Genomic DNA, 22,397 nt, shown 5'->3' with positions numbered 1-22,397 from the left:
GGGGCCGCTCGTGCAGAATGCCGTCTCCGTGTAGCTCCGCCCCGTCACGTGCCGATTCCAGCCAATCAGGAGGCTGGAATCGGCAATGGACCGCACAGAAGAGCTGCGGTCCACGGAGGGAGCAGACCCCGGCGGCCATCTTCAGCAGGTGAGTATGAAGACGCCGGACCGCCGGGATTCAGGTAAGCACTCTCCGGTTTGTTTTTTTAACCCCTGCATCGGGGTTGTCTCGCGCCGAACGGGGGGGGTTGGGTTTAAAAAAAAAAAAAAAACCCGTTTCGGCGCGGGACAACCCCTTTAAGGGACCTCCAGGCTCATTTAGTCTAAACCCCCGCTCAATGCAGGATCACTAAATCATCCAAGACAGGTGTCTGTCCATCATTTGTTTGAAGACTTCCATTGAAGGAGAACTCCCCATCTCCCTTGGCAATCTGTTATAGTCACTCATAGAGAGAGCCTGTGAGTCCGGCTCCTCCCCCCGCCCGCTCATAGAGAGAGCCTGTGAGTCCTGCGTGTGTCCCCCCCCCCCCCCCCCCTTCACCGCCCACTCATAGAGAAAGCCTGTAAGTCCTGTGTATGTGTGTCCCCACCACCGTCCCCTTCCCACCCACTCGTAGAGAAAGCCTGGGTGTCGTCCTCCTTTTATAGCGTACATACTGCTGCAAAAATTACATGAATCCTCCGGTGCCTGCTGCCTGCAATCCTGCGTACCTGTCAGAAAATCATCATCTTTTGTATGTGGATATGCTGCCAGCGCCCCATGACACATGCGCAGTACAGATCACTCGGCGCTGCTGCTTAGGTAATGACGCGGATCTGCAACTCTTCTGCAATGCTCATTGCAGACTTGCCGCGGAAGGGACAGCTTACATTAACTTCAATGGAAACCGTCCCTGCATATCCGCTCTAAAAATTAAGCGTGCTGCGATTTTATTTCGGCACGTAGCGGAGAGAGGAATCTCCATGCACATCAATGGCCACATTAAGTAGCGGATCGCCCCGCGCCTGCTGACAAGCTACTCAATTTGGCCCGTGTGCATGAGGTCTCATCGTGTTAGATCAGACTTTTATGGACGCAGCGATACCAAATATGTGTTTTGTTTCTTTCTTTGTTTTGATTTTTTTTTTTATTGTGAATATAGGAAAAGGTTTCTTTTAAACTTTAATACCTTTTTATTTTTTTTTGCAGTTTTTTAAAGTCATTTTCATATTTTATTTTGTCCACATGAGGGACTGAGATCGTTTGATCACTCCTGCAGCATATTGCTATACCGTAGTATTACATTATACTGCAATCTGCCATGACCTTCAGAAGGCCCCAGGCCTTTGTTGGGGGCCGAATGCACAGAACATAACTGTTTTTTCTGTGTTATGGGGTTAAAGGAGTTTGGGATTGCACTATTAATGACCTATCCTCAGGGCAAGTCACCAATAGTTTATCAGCAGAGTTCCCCTGATTGGGACCTCTAGTGATCAGCTATTATCCATCCCACGGACAGCTCCGTCCACATTGCAGCAGCCCGGGTTGGTAATGCAGACCTCTCTAATTGAATTCCGTAGGATCTAAATTGTAGCACAATGCTGTGGTACTGATACTCACAACCTGATACTGCTTTTTCCTAAAAGGTTTCTTGTCGTCTGGTGACATCGATCTGATTGTTGACCACTTGACCCGACTTATCCTGGAAGAAACGGATTCCCAGAGCTGGTATTTCTGTCTTCACCATTCATGTAAGGGGAGGTGGGGCAAGGTTGTATTTCTTTACTAGACCATGAATATATACCATAGTCATATGTTAATTGGGGGTTTATGGGAAATGGCTTTTGCTCTGATCTGTATGAAGCCAGCTTTAATCATTGCAGCTCCTCAGCCACTCTTTGAAATAAATGATTTCTCTAATTGATGCTGCATTTGTATGGTGTAATATGTGATGATCTTTCTTGTGCATTGCAGCCAGGCTGTGATTGACTCTTCAGGATCGTTAGCCAGAGTCCATCCTGCGGTGTTCATCAGTCGTATGGTACCTCAGCTCTGCTCGAGGCTACAGACCGGTAAGCAAATGATTGAACCAAGGCGCTACTAAACAGACCTGATCCTTTTGAGCTGCAGACGATGAATTTAAAGATTTATCTGCCTTATCGGACAATTTTAATACAATTTTTTACTTGGTGGAGTCTGACAATGGTGGTGGACCGCTGAGACTCCTCCATATATGCCGGGATCTGTAGCAGAGCCCCCAATTATAGACTGCTTGTTCTGTTTAAATACCGATCGTTCAAAGAATGATTTTAATGCTTACATAAAATGAATGATAAGCGCTCAATCGCTGGCTGTGTTTACACAGAACAATTAACGTTCATTTTTGCTCATTTCAACGATTTTTTTTAACGGTCCTGCCGTGTAAAACGGCTTAAGATAAGTTTCAATGGGGATGTAGAGGCATGGTTGGACAAAGAAAGCATGGCCTGAATGCATTAGGTTGAGTTTCAGTGCTTCTGTTACCACATCGGTCAGACTCCCACTGACTCGCAGCAACCAGTGGCTGTACTATTTTGCTGTAGTAAACTTCAGCTTGGAAATCCAGCCTTAGACTTAATTCTTATACTTATTGCCTAGATGGATAATTACAACATTCATTCCCATCATTCTACTTTTTATAGTCCCTATGGAGGGTACAGACGACCGAGGCAGCGCTATACCCCAGCGCACTGTTTGGCAGCGCTGTCTTGAAGCTTTAGCTGCAATATCTACACATCACAGTATTGTTCAAGAAACTGTGCCAATACTACTGGATCATGTTCGGCAAGCACAAAAAGGTAGGTACCCCTCCTATCTAAGTACTGACTGAACTACTGCCACATATCACAATAACCTCATAACTACTGCCATATGTAAATGTACAGTGGGCTGTTGTGTGGTATATGGGAACTCCATACCTGGTAGGTGCCAACTAATATTTGGACAGGAATCTGCCGCTCAGGACCCCCATCAATCGGCTGATTGTCTGGCTTGATGCACTCTACAGCAGGCTGGAAACGGGGGCAACACTTCTTCATTAAAATCAATAGGAACGCCACGCTGCTTCCTGCTCCTTTCATACGACATCACGTCTTGTTCTGAGTAGGAAGTATAGGGGCAGCGCGGCGCTCCCATTGATTTTAGTGGGAGTGAAGCTGTGCGCCACCTGCTTTCTCTGACTACATCAAGCAATGAACCCCTGTTCATCCAATACTGATGACCTATCCAAAATAGACCAGAATACCACTTTAGTAGACTATCATTAAAGGGGTTGTCCCACAAATGCAAGTGAAGTTCAACACTTCTGTATGGCCATATAAATGCACTTTGTAATACAGAAGATATATATCTACCCAACCCCCCCCCCCCCCCCCCCGGTGTTGGCGTCCCCGTCTCCATGGCGCCGACCGAAGCCTTCTTCTGCCTCGATTAGACGCGCTTGCGCAGTCTGCCTCTCTGTCCCGTTGAATGGGGCCGCTCCGGCGTGCTCGCGCCGCACAGGTCGTCTAAACCAAAAAGCTGTTCTCCTAAATGGTACCAATGAAAACTACAAGTCATCCTGCAAAAGCAAGCTTACACACAGCCCCATCGACACAAAAAGAAAAAGGTTATGGATGTCAGAATATAGTGACACAAAGCAATTTAGAAAAAAAAGAGGTTAGTTTAGTTTTTAAAGATAAATGTATTTTTAAAAAAAACTATAAAATTGATACCGCCACATTTGAAATGATCCGAAGAATAAGGTCCTTATGTTATGTTTTGGTAAATTATGAACACTGTAATAACAAAACCCCCCCCAAAAAGTGGCACAATTTTTTCCCCTCTATTTCACCCCATTATGTGGTACAGTAATGCTGGGTTCACACGGGGCGTATTTGCTGTGGAAGTTCGCCGCAGCAAATCCGCCTGTGGCCGCTAATCCCGTGATTAGCCAGCCATGTGGACGAGATTTCTCAGATATCTCGTCCACATGGGTCGGCAAAGCCGGCAGTGCGGCGCGGATTAGCCGGCCGCAGCATGCTCATTCTTTTTCTTCCTCTGCTGCCGCAGCGTTCTCCTCTATGGGAGCACCGGCCGCAGCCAAAGAGCGAGCGGCCGGGCCGCTTCAAAACCCGCGGCTAAGTGCCGCGGGTTTTGCAGCAGCGCTTCTCCCGGCGGAAATCTCACATTTTTTCGCTGCGGCCAAACCGCGAGATTTCTCCCGGGATTCCGCTGTGTGGGAACCCAGGCTAAATAGTACAATCAAAAATCAGTGATCGCTCTTGAACAGCAGGGATGAAAAAACTAACAGGAATATTTTTCAAATTACTTGTAGTTAAAGGGTTACTATACTCTTTACAAATAACCTCTTTAAAGGGATTATACCAAGATTACAGACTATCCCTTATCTATAGTCAATTTCAAGAATAAAGACTCCTTGTCCCCCCTCTGCCTATCACTGCGGGGTCATTTGCTTTTTGACAGCATTGAATACGCTACCTATAGCGAACAATAGAGCTGTTCATGCGGTGAAATAGAGCATGCTGCGATCATTTTCACGCATGTATCTACACGCAATGTACATATGCTAATGTGAATGTATCAATAAAAACCAATGCTCTTTCATTGACTCCATTCACCCCGTGCTATGCGGCGTGCATTGCGTGCGTGATTCACGGTGAAGTCACGCCCATTTGAATGAGCCCTCATTGCCGTATATACTCCGCTATAGAAATCTATGTGCTATCCAACTAGATCAACATGTTTATGTACTATTTTCTGAAACATTCAAGGAGACACAATCGCAGAAGATGTGGTCGCTGTGTGCAAGAGCCTTCACCAAGTCGCAGTACTGTGCCAAGAAAACGCAGAGTCTCTCTGTTACTATCACCAGAAAGTGGTGCCCTGCCTGCTGTCCATAACTGTACTGGCTGCAATGCAAGGTAACGTCCTAAAAGGGAGCGTGCGTGCTGTGTAGTCATGTTCTGCGCCAACTGAGCAGTCCCATCCAGAATGAAACTAAGTTTGAGGACAGGAAATGAACCAATCAGAGAGGTGTGTGTGTGTGTGTGTGTGTGTGTGTGTGTGTGTGTGTGTGTGTGTGTGTGTGTGTGTGTGTGTGTAATCCTATTTATATGAGGAAAGTGGAGTCCACCACCCAGCGATTGCTATGATTGTGGACTCTCATGCATAAGATGAAGAGAGTAGTTGTCTGTATGTGTATTCGTGCTGACTGGTCCCTCTATATCTACTGTGGCTCTAAGGCAGACTGACGGCAAGGGGCAGCTGATGTTCTGGCCACATTTTTGGATTTCTCTTCCGTGACTGGTACGGCGCCAAAGCACACACAGACAATCCGACTCCCCGCTTCTCTCATGCACCCTGTATTGTGTCACCAACAAGGCCCCCCTCCCCAAGTTTTTGCATGTGCAGCTCCTATACAGTAGACCAGAAATACTCAACAGGTGGACCGCGATCTGAATGCAGACCTCGGCCACCAGCGGAGCGGTCCAGCAAAAAGGAGCTGCTGCTGTAAGTCCCCATTCACCCCTCCGCTAACTCTTTTCAGTGTGATCAGACTGCCAGAACCTGATGCTGTAGCTTCGCTCCTCCCGGGTTTTGGACTCTCGGTGATCTTGAGAACAGGAGCCGAGGGAGGAGGAGTGAAGCTATGCTGGGGCTCATAGTGGGATACAACACAGAGCTCATCTACATGTGTGCACTGGTGAAAGGAGGGCAGGGAGGGGTTTACATGGGACTGTATGTTAGTTGGGGTAGAGGAGAGGATACCAGATGTGTTTTGCTTGGGGCTGTAGATTAGATCTTCTGACAGGAGGGGGGAGATGTTTTACATGGGACTGTATGTTGGAGAGGTATTTTGCTGCTGAAGGTAGACTGGGTGAGTATTTTACATAGGACTGTAAGGTGATAAAGGAAGAGTGTGGTGTTTACTTGGGACTGTACTTTCAGGTCGAAAGGAGGGGTGTGAGCTTTCTTTGAATAGGACTGTATAATGAAGGAGATGAAGGGAAGGTATATTCTGGTTTTTACATGGTGCTGAATGATGGAGGAGTTAGTGGAGCTGGCACTATAGTCAGAGGGGTCACTATAACTAAGCAAGATGATAGGGGGTCAGCATAACTAAGGGGGGCCATAGAGGGGGCAGTATAACTAAGAAGGCCCACAGAGGAGCACTTCTTACAATAAGGGAGTTATTGAGAGGGGCATTGGGGGTATCGGTAGGTTGGGAAGAGTGTGTAGAGTTGTAACTGGTGATGACGGTGTGGACCCAGATAGAAAAGTAAAACAAAAACTGATGTCACCATTCAGAGAAGACGTCATCTGCGATCACTGGAGGTAACTGCACTGTAATCAGTATCACTGTGTAGAACTGGTATCCTGGTTCATAAGCGTTCAAAAAGCTGTATTTATCCCAAATGGTATGAAGAAAAACTCCATTCTGCAAAAAACAAGTTTTCACACAGCTCTGTTGATGGGAAGATAAAGTTAAGACTCTCAGAATATGGCGTGTTAAGTATCTATAGTGCAGAAGTAACAAGAAACTAAAACCCATACATAGTTGGTATCGTCGTAACTGTGCCGTCATTTACCGTATACGTAATTATAATTGCGTGCCTTGTTTTTACCCTCATTACTTGGGTTTGCCGGACTTTCACCTGCTGGCCGGCCCAGGTAAGTGAACCTTTACAAACATGAGTTGAGTACCCCTGATGTAGACAATACAGTATAGAGCTATCTATAGGGGTGTATTTCATACTGTTTAACATTGTACATTTCTTGTCTCCTTCCTCAGACAGGGGGAACGCAGCGGATCTTCACGTCCTCCTTAATGACAACGTCCTTACTGCTATGGCTTCATTAATCATTTCATCCACCACACACCTCAGTCCTGAGTGAGTATACATATAGTGAGCAGTACACACGAGCGAGTATACTCGCTAAGGCACATTACTCGAGCGACTAGTGCCTTAGCCGAGTATCTCCCCGCTCGTCTCTAAAGATTCGGAGGCTGGCGCGGGTGACAGGTGAGTTGCGGGGAGGAGAGACGGAGAGAGAGATCTCCCCTCCGTTCCTCCCCGCTCTCCCCTGCCGGCACCCAAATCTTTAGAGACGAGCGGGGAGATACTCGGCTAAGGCACTAGTCGCTCGAGTAATGTGCCTTAGTGAGTATACTCGCTCATCTCTAGTGAGCAGTTTGTCGGCAGTCTCCATGTACTGATCCATTTCTCACCTTCTGCTCTGTTCTCTCTCAGCTTATTGTCTTCAAGTGTTTCCCAGATCGTAAACTTGTTTCTGGATGGAGATGTTTCCATTCTCAAGGAAAATAGCTTCCCCTCCAAGTTCCTCCCATTTCAGGTAATGGAGCATTTGTATGTAGATGGCTTCAGTTTAATGCTTAGGTTCAATCTTCCTGGAATCTGCTGCATGCCATTTTACTGTTTGCAGTTGCTCCTTAGCAGCATACTAAATACCATAGTCCATCTCTGAGGAGTTGCTGTAGAATGCTAAAGGGTATGCGGCATATCTCCGCAGTAGTGAATCTATGCTTTTAACCCCTTCCTGCCGTAGGACGTATATGCACAGGATTTATGTGGAGTGGAATGAGGAGTCAAGCCCGATCCACACTAGGATGGTGTAAGCTGTGTTTGACAGCTGACCACTGGCTGCAACAGCCGCGATCGGGCCAATTGAGGCTGTTAACCCTATAAAGGCTGCTGTCAGTTCTGCCCTGATCTGGTTCCTGAATAGTCCTCTCGCTATGAGCTAGTGAAGTGCTGTTTGGTTGTTATGGCAGCCCAGGGTGTTTTGAAACCCTGTGGCCTGTCCTAATAGAATCTCGCAGAAATAGGTGATCAAACGTTTCCATTGGGGACATAAAAAAGTAAAGATAAGTGAGAGTTTATTTTTGCATTGTAAAAAATAAATTATATTAAAAGAAAAGAAAAATCCCATATTTATAATATCAATAAAAAAAAATGTTAAACATTTTATGGTATTGCTCCATCCATAAAAGTCCTAACTATCAAAATAACTTGTATGGTGAATGGTGTTAGAAAAAAAAATTTCACGCCGGAATTGAGGTTTTTTTTAAATTTTTTTTTACCACCCAATCTCCAAGAAAAAGCAAACAAAAAGTCACATACCGTATATACTCGCGTATAAGCCTAGTTTTTCAACACATTTTTTTTATGCTGAAAAAGCCCCCTCGGCTTATACTCGAGTGAAATAAAAAAAAAAAACCCACAAAAAAACGCAATACTCACCTCCCAGCCGGTGTCTGTGTCCCCGACGCGATTGTCTCCCTGGCGGTGCAGCAAGCTGCTTGAGAATTCTCCCCACTGTCCTCTCCCTGCTTAGCTTTGAATTCCCCCGCCGTCAGCACTGTGTAGGTAAGCGCTGTGATTGGATCGAGCACCAGTCAATCACAGCCGGCGCTCGATCATTCACAGCCATTCTGTGGATGACATCACTGAATGGCTATGATTGGTTTATGGAGCGCCGGCTGTGATTAGCTGGCGCTCGATCCAATCACAGCGCTTACCTACACAGTGCTGACGGCGGGGGAATTCAAAGCCGAGCAGGGAGATGACAGTGGGGAGAATTCTCAAGCAGCTTGCCGCACCGCATTTTGTCTTTACCTAGTATATACTCGAGTATAGCTCGGCTTATACTCGAGTCAATAATTTTTACCAGTTTTTTGTGGTAAAACTTATTGACTCGGCTTATTCTCTGGTCGGCTAATACTCGAGTATATACGGTATATGGATGGAAGAATTTTAAAAAAATTGTGGTCAAAACATGGTGACAGAATTTTTTCTCGACGATTTTAAATTTTTTATAAAGTAGTGCAGCAAAAGAAAAACTCTACATAAATTTGGTATTGTCATACTAATTCAAAGAATAAAGTTTTGAATGTTATTTTTGCTGCACTGTGCACCCCCCAAAAATGGCAAAATTGTGTTTTTGTTTTTTGTTTTTTTTTGTTTCACACCACCAGGAATTTTTATAATTTTTTTTACTACATTTTATGGTACATTAAATAGTACCATTGAAAATACAACTCGTCCCGCAAAATAACAAGCCCTCAGACATCTGCGTTTTAATGTATATTGTCAATCGTACAAATAGAATTCATATCTCCTGGAAACCCAAGAGTCACCTGATCCAAATGCCATGGAATGATTTACATTAATGAAGAAATGACCACCTCTCATTTCAGATTGATGGACCTGCAGCCCCTCAGAGCCGCTTGGTCGCACTGTTCATGGCTTTTGTATGTTCATTGCCAAGAAATGTGAGTATTACAGAAAGTGGTCAATTAGAGGCGATATACCTTTATGCAAAATCTGTAGCTGGGCTTTCCCTACCATGTGCCACCTATGATACTTATGTGGCAGAGGGGTGTTTGGGTGCAACTGCTACCTCTATAGCTACCTTCCCAAATTATACAGCACCTCTTGGTTGCTCACCTGTTTACTTTGATGCCCTATCCTCAGGATAGGTCATCAATAGTTGATTAGTGAGGGACCGCAGGTGAGCTGTTTGCCTGCGCCGCTGACAGTGCCCTCAGAGCAGGATGCAGACCGCTCCGCACACTTTGCCACAGCCTTAGTACAGGGACCATAGGAAGCTGTTTTGGGTCCTTATTGGTCTCTGATCACTCTTATATCAAACCCCGTAGAAGTGCTGAAATACATGGTTAGAGAAATGCTAAACATTCTTTCACTCACGTAACCTTGTCATTTAATTGGATGTTAGAGATCAAGTAGTTGTTTTTAGACCCTGACATTGCCCCTTTGGCTATTCTAGATTATAATTTGGTTTCTGGACCATGTGAATTTCCAGAACTTGATTGAACTTGCAATTAACGCAGAATAGTATACTGAACGGCCACTTTATTAGAGCCCCCGGCCCTTAAACTCTTGAAGTATTCCTGTATGAAAATTAGAGCCAAAACCCTGGAGTGCAGCATAAAATGTGACAAGTTTTTGTGGATCATTTTCAGTGTGAATTCACTTTTAAATGGGGAATTCCAGCGATAAGAGCGACTTCCAATGAGGCCCGGTCGTCGGTGCTAGACTTGTCGGGGCCAGGAGTTCGCTGCCAACCTTGTGGGGTTTTCTCTTGCAACAATGTGGAGAGTATAATGAGAATGGTGTGATCAATTCAAAACATCCATCAAAAAGGGATCCTGTGGATGGAACTCGTCACTGAAAGGGGTCAGAGGAGGATTTCTGGAATTGCTCTGACAGACCCTGCACAGTTCAGCAGCTACAGCTGAATATAATTCTGGTGCTCCAATTAATGTGTCCAAACACACAACTCATTGTTCTATAGCATAGATGGGCTGTAACCGCAGACTGCCAGTTCCAGCACCATTGCTGCCTAAGAGAAAAGGAAAGACGAGACAGAAGAGAGCAAAAATTGGATCACTGAGCGGCGGAAAAACATCGCCTGGTTAGATGAATCCAGATTTCTGTTCCACCATGCTGATAGGAGGTCAGAATATGGCGCAAGCAGCATGAGTTGATGAGCCCTTCCTGTCAGGCTGGTGGAGTAATGGTGCGGGGAAGGTTTTCTTGGCACACTCTGAATCCTCTCATACTTGTACATGGTCGCCACAATGAAATGCTGTCATTCTGAAAGTCTAAGAAGGTCCAGCGTGTTACTGGATGGGGGTCCCTAGTATAGCGGTCGTTCAGTGTACATTGGATACGGTGCAGAACACTCACTACAGTTAGTTGTTAGAAGTGCAAACGGCTTAGATTAGGAGCACCGCACGCTGCACCATATATGAACGATGTGTGCAGAACACGCTGTGTACTGTTATTTTCTTCTGTATTCCCCATGTCAGACGATTCCTATTCTAAAATGCAGTTTTACTTGCAGGTGGAGATTCCACATCTGAGCCGCTTGTTGCAGGATTTGCTGTCGCTGAGCCTTGCCGGATGCTGTGCGTTTGCTTTTACATCTGCTGCTAAATGCTTTGCTGGTCTGATAAACAAATGTCCTGCAGGTCAGTGATTGTAGGTTTTATTAATCAGTGGACTCTCAGTCTATTGTTTGTGGTTTAGTATAATTTTACCATGTGTTATAACAATAGCCAAAGCTGGATTGTGAGTATTTCTGTATTTTAGGGGTTTTTACTCTACTACCTTCCTTCATATATGCACTTACCTTTCCTTAATATATGTATTATACTACCATAAGTAATTGGGCACCAGAGGTAGAATCAAAAGTAGTAAATATTTCAATCGGTTAATACTTAGTGAGGCTCCTTTGGCCCCAATGACATCAGATTCTCTCCGCGGCATACATTCTACTAATCAAAAGTAGAAAAGGCAGCAGCACTTCCATATACATCACCACTGGTGCGAGGTAAATTGATATGCAGAGCACAGGAAGGAACCAGACCCCTGAGGTTCCACATCACACGTGCAGAAAATATGGAGGCTGGGCAGCATCAAACAGTAAAAAGATTTCCTTTAATCGACCATAACCGAGGAGGGTGTACAAGCCACGTATCGACCCCAGCAAGGGGCCTTGTCAAGCTGGGGTCGATACGTGGCTTGTACACCCTCCTCTGTTATGGACGATTAAAGGAAATCTTTTTACTAGTTGATGCTGCCCAGCCTCTATATTTTATACATTCTACTAATGTCTGATACACTTCAGCTGGTATTTTCCTCCATTCCTTCTGCAAACATCTGGCGTTCTGACCCAACGTTCCAGTTCATCCCAAAGATTGGCAATAGGGTTCAGGTCGGGACTCTGTGCGGCCTGTCCAATCGTGGAACATCCATATCCTCAAGCCAACGTAAAACAGTGTTGGATCTGTGACAATTGCTGACCATTCCCAAAGTATTACCACATTGTCGGCAGCACATTATTGTCTAGAATGTCGGGGTCACCTCCGTGTTCATGGTTCTTGTCACTACAACCAATGGACTGAGACCACGCCATGTAAAACCTCCTCAAGACCAGGCAGAGGTGTTCCCCAGGATCCTCCACACCCAGGTACAGCCATCTGATATGAAGATGGAGTAGTGCGATTCATCACTCCATAGAACATTCTTTCATTGCTCACCTGCCCAGTGACAATGATCCTTGCACCGTGGTAGACGGAACGATGCAATTGGCTTTGCAATGGACAGCCTGTATGCAGTTGCATAATCCGTATATCCAATAGCCTGCATATCCCATCACAAATTATGTCTAACGTCTCAAAGGGTCTGCATCTAACGTAGCATGATTTGAGAGACATGACATGCTAATAAGACACAATCCGTTTTACTGATATGGGTATCCAAATGCTTTTTCTCATCTGTATCATTGGGGGACACAGCAAGACCTTGGGTATAGATTCTGCCACTAGGAGGTGACACTAAGCATAAAAGTGTTAACTCCTCCTACTAGCTATATCCCTCCTGCAGGCATTAAGGTAGCTCAGTTTTAACTTAGTGTCTGTAGGAGGCAGACCTCTTATATCAAGGTCCTTCAGGACTAGAGAAATGTGGGCACAGGCCAGACAGGACTCTCCCTATTCCCCACGAGGAGGGCAAATGGCAAGTGTCTGTCCTCCAAGAAGAAAAGGAGGCATATCAACTCTGCTTGATAGTAACCCACCAGCCATAGGGTTCCCCGTCCCGGAGCACTCCCATCCTCTCCAAGGGACGGCGAGTAGATGGGGGTCACTGCTGGAAGTGAGGGAGCATCTCCCAGCATCAGGACAGTCAGCAAAGTAGGTAAGTTAATTAGATGATTATTTCTCCCTTTGCTGCCTGCCCTTATAACAGGAGCTCCCACCTCTCTAGCTGTGTCTGCCATGCATTTTTTTTGTACTCATGCGGCTTGTGCGTTTTGCCGCCATGCGGCTGGTGTTTTGTACACAGCCGGCGTCTTTCTTTGCCGCGTGGTCTGGGGCGGGCGTCCTGTGAACGTCGCTGCAAGGCAGGTGGTTATGCAGCGACCTGTGCTTTTTGCCACTTGGCGGCTTGGAGTGCAGGCCTTTAATTATTGTCAAGTTGCCTATTCACTTCGGACAAGTGTTGCTCATCAATAAGCTGATCACAAAGTGTCATCCCTACTGAAACCCCGAGCGATTAGTTGTAAATCTGGCAGTAAGCGTTCAGTTTCCCTGCAGCGCCACACTAGGTGAAATGAAGCATTACATAGTTACTATTCACATCAATGGGTTGTCTGTGTACTTTGGGACAGGACAGGTCTTCCAGAGCAGGAGGCACTCTTTATAACCACTTCCCACTCCGGCCAAGAGATGAACATCCTGAACGGGACCCTCCTCTACTAACTCAGAATTCTCTAACAAAAAGTACGGAAACAGGTTTTCTAAACTGGACATTCCCTTTAATACCTAAATTTGTACCTAGGCCAAATGATTAGCGTGACGATAAAGTTGCACGTTGATAAAAATGTTTCAAATTAACCATTTGCTGGTTTTGCCCTTTAGGGGAGCAACTTGACAATAGTCTTCGGAGTGCATCTCATAAGATAGAGTCGGGGCTGGAAGATGAAAGCAGAAGAACTCAAGCTGTGACGCTACTTACTTGGGTGAGACTGAAAATTGGGGCTGCTTTATCAAAGGCTGTATAATCTGACAGTATAGACCCCTCCTGCCATTGCTTCTACTGCTCTCCTCATTCGGGCGTTTGCCTTTAAAGGGAACTTGTCATCACCTTGGAACCCCATAAACTACATCAGACTCTACTGTCTTCACTGCTTTTTGGCTCCTTCCAGCAGCTGAAGACAACCCGCATAGATGTCCATAGAACGTGCTATACACTTCTATTCAGCTGCTGGAAAAGGCCATAAAGCAGCAAAGACAGCCGAGGGCTCATAGCACTCAGATGAACGCTGTAGCCCCTCCCTCTAGCGATCAGCGGTGGTCTCAGCAGCAGGACTCCCACTAATCAAAACTTTTGACATGTCAAAAGTTAAGTAAAAATGCAGCTACTCTTTAACTACTTCATACCCGTGTCGTCTCTCACTTTATATAAAGTTGAAGGTGAGTTTCCTATTATTCCAGTTTTATGCAGAAGATAGATGGGGCTTAGACATTCATTTCTAAATAGCCCCTGCGCCACCGAATGCAGCCTGATAACTGAGAGAATACATAACCACCATATCAACCATTACAGCCATTTTTGAGCTGAACACAGATCTTGTTTTTCTTCAGGTAACCAAAGCTTTAATACTGCGGTACCATCCAATGGACGGGCATCTTACTAATAAGGTAAATGTAACACAGGAACCGCTAATGTTTTAGATTATGCTTCATTGAGGCATATTGCAAATCATCATTGTTGAAGGTTCATGAGCTGGGAGACCCTCACCAACTGTGAAAACTTGGGAATAATAATATGCTGTTTTATGTTTTTATGTAGCTTTGACCTTCTGGTGAACAGTCACTTTAATTCTGTGGTTATTAGTATGTGAGCTTAATCATCACTGCAGCAGCTTCCTGTTCAGTGTTAATGATGGCTTCTTACGTACAGAAAGGCCTTGATAAAATAATAGCGGCGGAAGGTCTCAAGAACATAACTTATCAGGAGAGACTTGAAGAACTTAATTTGTATAGCCTGGAGGAGAGAGGGAGAGGGGAAACCGTTATATATGTTACAGGATGTGAGAAGAGAGGAGACATAATGGAAACCTTTATATATATTACAGGAGGAGAGAAGGGAGAGGAGGACATGATGGAAACCTTTATATATGTTACAGGAGGAGAGAATGAAAAGGGGGGACATGATGGAAACCTTTATATATGTTACAGGAGGAGAGAAGGGAGACTGGGGACATGATAGGAACCTTTATATATGTTACAGGAGGAGAGGGGGGACATGATAGGAACCTTTATATATGTTACAGGAGGAGAGGGGGGACATGATAGTAACCTTTTTATATATGTTACAGGGGGAGAGGGGGAAATGATGGAAAACTTTTATATATGTTACAGGAGGAGAGAAGGGAGAGGAGGACATGACAGAAACCTTTATATATACTACAGGAGGAGAGAAGGGGGAGGAGGGACATAATGGAAACCTTTATATATGTTATAGGAGGAGAGAAGGGAGAGGAGGACATGATGGAAACCTTTATATAAATTACAAGAGGAGAGAGAGAGGGGGACATGATAGGAACCTTTATATAAATTACAGGAGGAGAGAAGGGAGAGAAGGAACATGATGGCAACCTTTATATATGTTACAGGAGGAGAGGAGGGAGACTGGGGACATGATAGGAACCTTTATATATGTTACAGGAGGAGAGGGGGGACATGATAGGAACCTTTATATATGTTACAGGAGGAGAGGGGGGACATGATAGGAACCTTTATATATGTTACAGGAGGAGAGGGGGGACATGATAGGAACCTTTATATATGTTACAGGAGGAGAGGGGGGACATGATAGGAACCTTTATATATGTTACAGGGGGAGAGAAGGGAGAGGGGAGACATGATGGAAACCTTTGTATATGTTATAGGAGGAGAGAAGGGAGAGGGAGGACATGATGGAAACCTTTATATATGTTACAGGAGAAAAGAAGGGAGAGAAGGAACATGATGGAAACCTTTATATATGTTACAGGAGGAGAGAAGGGGGAGGGGGACATGATGGAAACCTTTATATATGTTACAGGAGGAGAGAAGGGAGAGAAGGGACATGATGGAAACCTTTATATATGTTACAGGAGGAGAGGCGGGATAGGGGGAAATGATGGAAACCTTTATATATGTTACAGGAGGAGAGGAGGGATAGGGGGACATGATGGAAACCTTTATATATGTTACAGGAGAAAAGAAGGGAGAGGGGGGACGTGATGGAAACCTTTATATATGTTACAGGAGGAGAGAAGGGAGAGGGGGACATGATGGAAACCTGTATTTATGTTACAGGAGGAGAGGAGGGAGAGAAGGGACATGATGGAAACCTTTATATATGTTACAGGAGGAGAGGAGGGAGAGAAGGGACATGATGGAAACCTTTATATATGTTACAGGAGGAGAGGAGGGAGAGAAGGGACATGATGGAAACCTTTATATATGTTACAGGAGGAGAGAAGGGACAGGAGGACATGATGGAAACCTTTATATATGTTACAGGAGGAGACAAGGGAGAGGGAGACATGATGGAAACCTTTATATATGTTACAGGAGGAGAGGAGGGAGAGGAGGACATGATGGAAACCTTTATATATGTTACAGGAGGAGAGGAGGGAGAGGGGGACATGATGGAAACCTTTATATATGTTACAGGGAGGAAGAAGTGAGAGGAGGGACATGATGGAAACCTTTATATATGTTACAGGAGGAGAGGAGGGAGAGGGTGAAATGATGGAAACCTTTATATATGTTACAAGAAAGAAGGGAGAGGAAGGACATGATGGAAACCTTTATATATGTTACAGGAGAGAAGGGACAGGAGGACATGATGGAAACCTTTATATATGTTACAGGAGGAGACAAGGGAGAGGGAGACATGATGGAAACCTTTATATATGTTACAGGAGGAGAGAAGGGAGAGGAGGACATGATGGAAACCTTTATATATGTTACAGGAGAGAAGGGAGAGGGGGACATGATGGAAACCTTTATACAGTATATGTTACAGGAGGAGAGAAGGGAGAGGGAGGACATGATGGAAACCTTTATATATGTTACAGGAGGAGAGAAGGGAGAGGAGGGACATGATGGAAACCTTTATACAGTATATGTTACAGGAGGAGAGAAGGGAGAGGAGGACATGATGGAAACCTTTATATATGTTACAGGAGGAGAGAAGGGAGAGGGGGACATGATGGGAACCTTTATATATGTTACAGGAGGCAAGACATGATGGAATTATAATGTACGGCATGTTAATGGTATAAATAATGTTCAGTATGGAAGTGTTTTCATTAAAAAGCTAAACACTAGAACAAGGGGGCACAATCTAAGATTAGTTGGGGGGAAAAAAATCAGAAGTTACGTCAGGAATTTTTTATGTCTTTTTTTTTTTTACCGAGAGACTTGTAGATGCTTTGAACAAACGTAAAGCAGATGTTGTTGGAAAGTGAATGATGAGTTCTAGCTGCCTGGGATAAGCATCTATCTAAAGAAAGAGCTAATATCCGTGCAGACTAGATGGACCACGTGGTCTTTTTCTGTTGCCAATTTTGTATGTTTGTTTTGTAGATGATCGGCTTGTTGTCTGACAGAGATCTTGGACCCCTGGCTGCAGATATGTTCTCTCTTTTGGTCTCCGATTCGCCGGATATCCTTAACAAGGCCTGTCATGCCGACATCCGCATCATGTTCCGCCAGAGATTTTTCACAGAGAATGTTCCCAAACTGGTGCAAGGTTTTAATGCTGCTAATGAAGGTAACGTGTACGCCGCGTCTCACTTCCAAGGTGAACTATGTCTTGCTTGATGGAGACTGTTTATATTACTTTATAAATGTATTCTTTTCATACAGACAACAAGCCGAATTACCTAAAGGCCTTGTCCCACGTGCTGAACTGTCTGCCAAAGCAAGTTCTTGTCACAGAGCTCCCATCGGTGAGTAATGCAGCGGCGTCATATGAGGTTTCCCCAAATTTTACATTGAAGGCCTAGCCTTAGAATAACAGTTCTGTCTGACGATGTGGTAATCGCACATGGCCAAAATCCTACCCACCCACAGTGGCCAGTGGTTGCAATATCTTGCAAGCACTGGCCTCCATGGGTTCACAGGGTAGCAACTGCATTGCGATTACCATATCTTTGAACTGTAACCCACCGGAGCATACACTATTCTACCTAAAGTAATTGGACACCTGAGCAAGAATCAAAAGTAATCTTTCTATAGGTTAATACTTAGTGGGGCTCCTTTGGCTCTAAAGACATCAGATACTCTCCGTGGCATATTTACTACGTTTCAGCTGGCATTTCCCTCCATCCGAGTTGTAAACATTCAGGGAGTTCTCTCAAAGATGGATGCTGCTCATATATCCTGACCTGACATTCCATTTCATTCCAAAGATGTTCAGTAGGGTTCAGGTCGGGACTCTGTGCGGCCGCACAATCATGAAACATTCACATCCTCAAACCAATGTAAAACAGCGTTGGATTTGTAACAAGGCACGTTGTCCTGTTGGAAGTATGGCCGACCATTCCCAGAGTATTGTGACATGGTCGGCAGCACATTATTGTCTAGAATGTCAGGGTACACCTCCGTGTTCATGGTTCTTGTCACTACAACCAACGGACCGAGACCATGCCACGGAACACATCCCCAGACCATAACGGAACTTTCGCTGTATTAACTATTGACATAACACACTCGGGCAAAAAGGTGTTCCTCCACACCCAGGTACGCTATCTGATTTGAAGATGGAGTAGTGCGAGTCGTCACTCTATAGAATTTTCTTCCATTGCTGAACCATCCAGTGATGATGGGCCAATGCATCTTCATGCATTTGCGGGATAAATGGAGGGAAATATCAGCTGAAGTGTATCGGACAGTAGTAGAAAGTATGTCACAGAGAGCATCTGATGTCATTAGGGCCAAAGGAACCCCACTAAGTATTAACATATAGAAACAAATGCTACTTTTGATTCTTACTCGGCTGTCCAATTACTTTCGGTAGGTTAGAGTAGATTCCTGGAAGACACTATATTAATCACATGACTTCTGCTTCTGTGTAGCTGATCTCTCTGCTGCTAGAGGCTTTGTCCTGCCCTGACGAAGTCGTTCAGCTGTCCACACTGACCTGTCTGGAGCCCCTACTTCTAGATGCTGCCGCAATTTTGAGCGTTCATATAGATACCCTCATCTCAAAGCTCCTCTGCTTGACATCCAGCCCCAGCATGGTAGGACTAATGTTCACATTTTTTATTTTACACCTCGGTGAATTTAAATGGTTATTTATAACATGACACCCTGTGACCTCGTGATCTCCATAATCACAGAGTACGGGGGATTCAAAAGGTATGGTGCAAAACTAAAGCTGATTTCTTCATGCATGAGTTGACAGCAACCACAACAACATGAAAAGAGAGAACTCTTCACTTTTTTTTTTATAATGTACTTTACGGATGTTTAATGTGGTCGCCCCTGATAACACTAGACAAGCTTAAACAGCACATCTGTGCTGCAGCGGAATCGAGAACAGAGGATATGCCAAGACATGTCTAGGGAGAACTGGACGACCCACTGCACCCACATCGAACATCCATTAGATGCATTAAAAGCCTGCAGAGTTCTTCTATGTCCATTCATGTACGAAGAAGCCCGCTTTACTTGTACACCAATTTTTTTGCATGACCCTGTATAATTTTGGTATCGAACCATTAAAGAGAGTTAGCACCCACCTTCAGCCTCACTTTAGTGATGCCTCTTTTCTGAACCGTGGTTACTCACGTTTAGACAAGTTTCCACCAGTGAAGTTGAATTTCTGCATTCTGGCATGAAAAACACAAATGCACTTTGTTTCGAATGGATCCATAGAGATCATTGGGACTCATGCGGGCGGAATCCATGGTAAAATACAGCATGCTGCGATTTTCTTTCGCTTGCAGAATCCGCATTTCCTGTCTGCAAGTGTGAGCGAAACCGTTACGTGCGGACGGTGATCACGGAATCCACAATTCAAATTTATTTGTGTGTGACCAGTCTTAAGGAGACGCAAAGAGGGGGAAAAACTGATTTAGCATCAGCGTATTGGGAATAAATAAACAAAAAATCTGCCAGCACTTTCCGACTATATAAGAATAACTGCTTCATTTCCTCTTGATTAAAACAAAAATCACAAGAGTTAAAAAAGACAGGAATGTTTACGCATTTCGATCCGTACAAGCATTGCTCTTAAGCCTAACAGCCGTGCTTGAAATGCATAAGTCCATCCCTGTCTATTTTTATGCTCCTGTGAAGTTTTTAATCAAGATAAAATAAAGTATTTAATTGGAAAGTGCTGGAAATTTTTTTGTTTTTCTAATCTTGCAATTTGGGGGACCCCTTTTGATCTTGCTTGTATTTTGACTTGTTTCTTGCATTTGCAGGCGGTGAGGATTACAGCTCTGAAGTGTATGCTTGCCCTTACAAAGCTCCCTTTGCCAATGGTAATTTTTCTTGCGCGTTGTATGTGTTCTGTTTTATATTTTTAAAGGGCTCACACAGGTGCATGTGGCCCACGTATTACACGGTGCTAAAGGCGCATTGTCTTCTATTGGGCCAATCACACTTGCACACCAATATAAACTGAGGGATTTGACATACAAAGCAAATCTGCATCTATATGTGTACTGTGTATTTTAAGCTAATAAAAAATACACAAAACATGGGCCACCTCCGCCCGTGTGAGTGAGCCCTCACTGCAATAAGCTCTTGTTAATGGCACAGCTGTAAGTGTACTTTGCACCGTCTACAGCCCGGTTATTGTATGTCTTTTGACTTGTCTTCATAGCTCCTGCCTTACAAGCAACAAGTGATCCGTGCCTTAGCTAAACCACTCGATGATAAGAAGAGGTTAGTTCGGAAAGAGGCTGTTGAGGCCCGATGCCAGTGGTAAGTAAAGATGGACGTTTAGTGTTTGGTTTTTTTTGTTTAGGCCGTATACATTTTCTGTCCATTGTCTCCTCCCAGCAGAGTAAACAGTGTACACATTATGTATGCAAAGCAAACCCAATCAGTACACTGTAAAGGCCCATTCAGACACAACTATTATCGCTCAAAAGTAGTCCTTTTGAGCGATAAACGTTGATTCTAAACACGCGGCCATCGTGCACTGTCCGTGCACTATTTATTCATCGGTGATTTCTAGCAAGCTAGAAATCACCGATGACTTATCAGCGCTGCACACTGATTTTCTCAGCGGATGGCACTGATAGTATTCTTTCAGCTGCTTTCCTGCTGGCAGTTCTCAGCGAGACACCAGCTGAAAGCTCTGAGAACAAAGCATAAACAAAACAGCTGCTTTGTTCTTAGCGCTATCGCGGCGGTTTCCTGCTCCGCCTGCATTAACTCTTAAGTAGCTAAATAGCTACTTAGAGATTTGCAAAACTGTCGTTTGAGTGATTATCTTCCAGTGTGAATGGGCCTTTAAGAAAGTCTTTTGAACATCCCTTGGATGGTTTTTATGCAGCCCAAAAACCAGCTCTAAATGACAATTAAACGAATAGTGCACGATGCCCGCGTTCACGTGTAACGATCACCGCTCACTTTTGAATTTTGTGCAATAATCGTTCTGTGTAAAAGGGCATTTACAGTAATTGCCTTGAAGATTTTGCTTTATAAAAGATTGTCTTGTTCTGTCCTTTCTTTAGGTTCTTGATCGGAAGCCCCGGCAGCTGAGACTCTTTTTCAAGATTAGATATTTGCACGGAGACAATCTAACCAGGATGCTACTTATTTACTGACCCGTAGATCACGAACCTCCCAACTCCAGTGCCATCTTTAGCCACATCGCTGTTAAGTAACAGCCCAAAGACTTCTAATTTTTCCTGCATTCCAGATTTATGTTCTGCTCCGTACTGGGCTCCAGGAGCTGGCCAAATTTTATTGCACTCGAATAGCATTAGCACAAGTTTACAACAGGAAATAATCTGGCAGATGTAAATGGACTGGTCTATGAAATCTTGACAGAAAGTCACTGAGTGCAAGAAGGTCAGTGGTTGAATACGTGTGGTTGAGTTGAACAGCGCTTGTCCTTCTTCATAACTGGGGACGGTATCTCAAGCTTGGCTGTAGCCTCAGATGGTATTGGTAACTGTGGGCTCAAGAGAACTCCTTCAGCGGTGATGTCACCAGGCACCACTGATGACATCACTATTTTTTTTAGTTAAACGATGAAATGTATGACTGCATCCCATACAGCATAACACGTCAGCTCCATCAAAAATATTTTGCACATATGTAATTGTTTTTTGGGCAATTTAACATAGCTTATGTCAGTCATAGCTGTTTACATGTTCCTAGTTGAGGAAATATAAATCTACATAAAGAAATATGGACTTTTAACCCAAAAATTCTGCTAGGTGAATACCGGCCATTTAGAAAAAAACTGCATAAAGTTTACATTACAAAAATAAATAAAGCAGCCGCTCTGTTCCAATTAACCTGCTGGTGCTTCACTGTTATGGTAGTTCTTCATCCGTTAACGATGAGGAGGTGCGAGACTTTCATGTTCTAGAGTTATAAATACTAAATATGTTTTTGGCAGTGGAATACGTATAAGGCCTCATGTCCACGGGGAAAATCGGGCCTGCTACGGATTCTACATGTAGAATCTGCAGCGGGTCCCTCCTGCCCCGCGGACATGAGCGCTGAAAATAAGAATAAATAAGAATTTACCTATCCGTAGCGGGCGGCGAAGCTCTGCTCTTCCTCACGGCCGGATCT

At 44.4% G+C, this 22,397-nt stretch overlaps 1 protein-coding gene across 1 annotated transcript in view; it reads left to right on the top strand.

Annotated features, from left to right (window-relative positions):
- Nucleotides 1-22,114, top strand: part of MMS19 (MMS19 homolog, cytosolic iron-sulfur assembly component) — a 56,058-nt gene extending 33,944 nt beyond the window's left edge. Inside the window, exons 16-31 of the mRNA XM_066601079.1 lie at nucleotides 1,627-1,708; nucleotides 1,955-2,052; nucleotides 2,662-2,817; nucleotides 4,792-4,941; nucleotides 6,813-6,912; nucleotides 7,273-7,375; nucleotides 9,240-9,314; nucleotides 10,910-11,036; nucleotides 13,488-13,588; nucleotides 14,214-14,270; nucleotides 17,214-17,400; nucleotides 17,496-17,578; nucleotides 18,707-18,871; nucleotides 20,060-20,119; nucleotides 20,464-20,564; nucleotides 21,323-22,114. Coding sequence (XP_066457176.1) covers nucleotides 1,627-1,708; nucleotides 1,955-2,052; nucleotides 2,662-2,817; nucleotides 4,792-4,941; nucleotides 6,813-6,912; nucleotides 7,273-7,375; nucleotides 9,240-9,314; nucleotides 10,910-11,036; nucleotides 13,488-13,588; nucleotides 14,214-14,270; nucleotides 17,214-17,400; nucleotides 17,496-17,578; nucleotides 18,707-18,871; nucleotides 20,060-20,119; nucleotides 20,464-20,564; nucleotides 21,323-21,350 — 1,673 coding nt within the window. The 3' untranslated portion in view covers nucleotides 21,351-22,114. The remainder of the gene's footprint in view (nucleotides 1-1,626; nucleotides 1,709-1,954; nucleotides 2,053-2,661; nucleotides 2,818-4,791; nucleotides 4,942-6,812; nucleotides 6,913-7,272; nucleotides 7,376-9,239; nucleotides 9,315-10,909; nucleotides 11,037-13,487; nucleotides 13,589-14,213; nucleotides 14,271-17,213; nucleotides 17,401-17,495; nucleotides 17,579-18,706; nucleotides 18,872-20,059; nucleotides 20,120-20,463; nucleotides 20,565-21,322) is intronic.
- The last annotated feature ends 283 nt before the right edge of the window (nucleotides 22,115-22,397 follow it).

Source organism: Eleutherodactylus coqui, chromosome 4 (genome assembly GCF_035609145.1).
Source record: "Eleutherodactylus coqui strain aEleCoq1 chromosome 4, aEleCoq1.hap1, whole genome shotgun sequence".
NCBI classification, from domain to species: domain Eukaryota; kingdom Metazoa; phylum Chordata; class Amphibia; order Anura; family Eleutherodactylidae; genus Eleutherodactylus; species Eleutherodactylus coqui.
The sequence above is the reverse complement of the archived record's forward strand: the minus strand, read 5'-3'. Positions and strand labels throughout refer to the sequence as shown.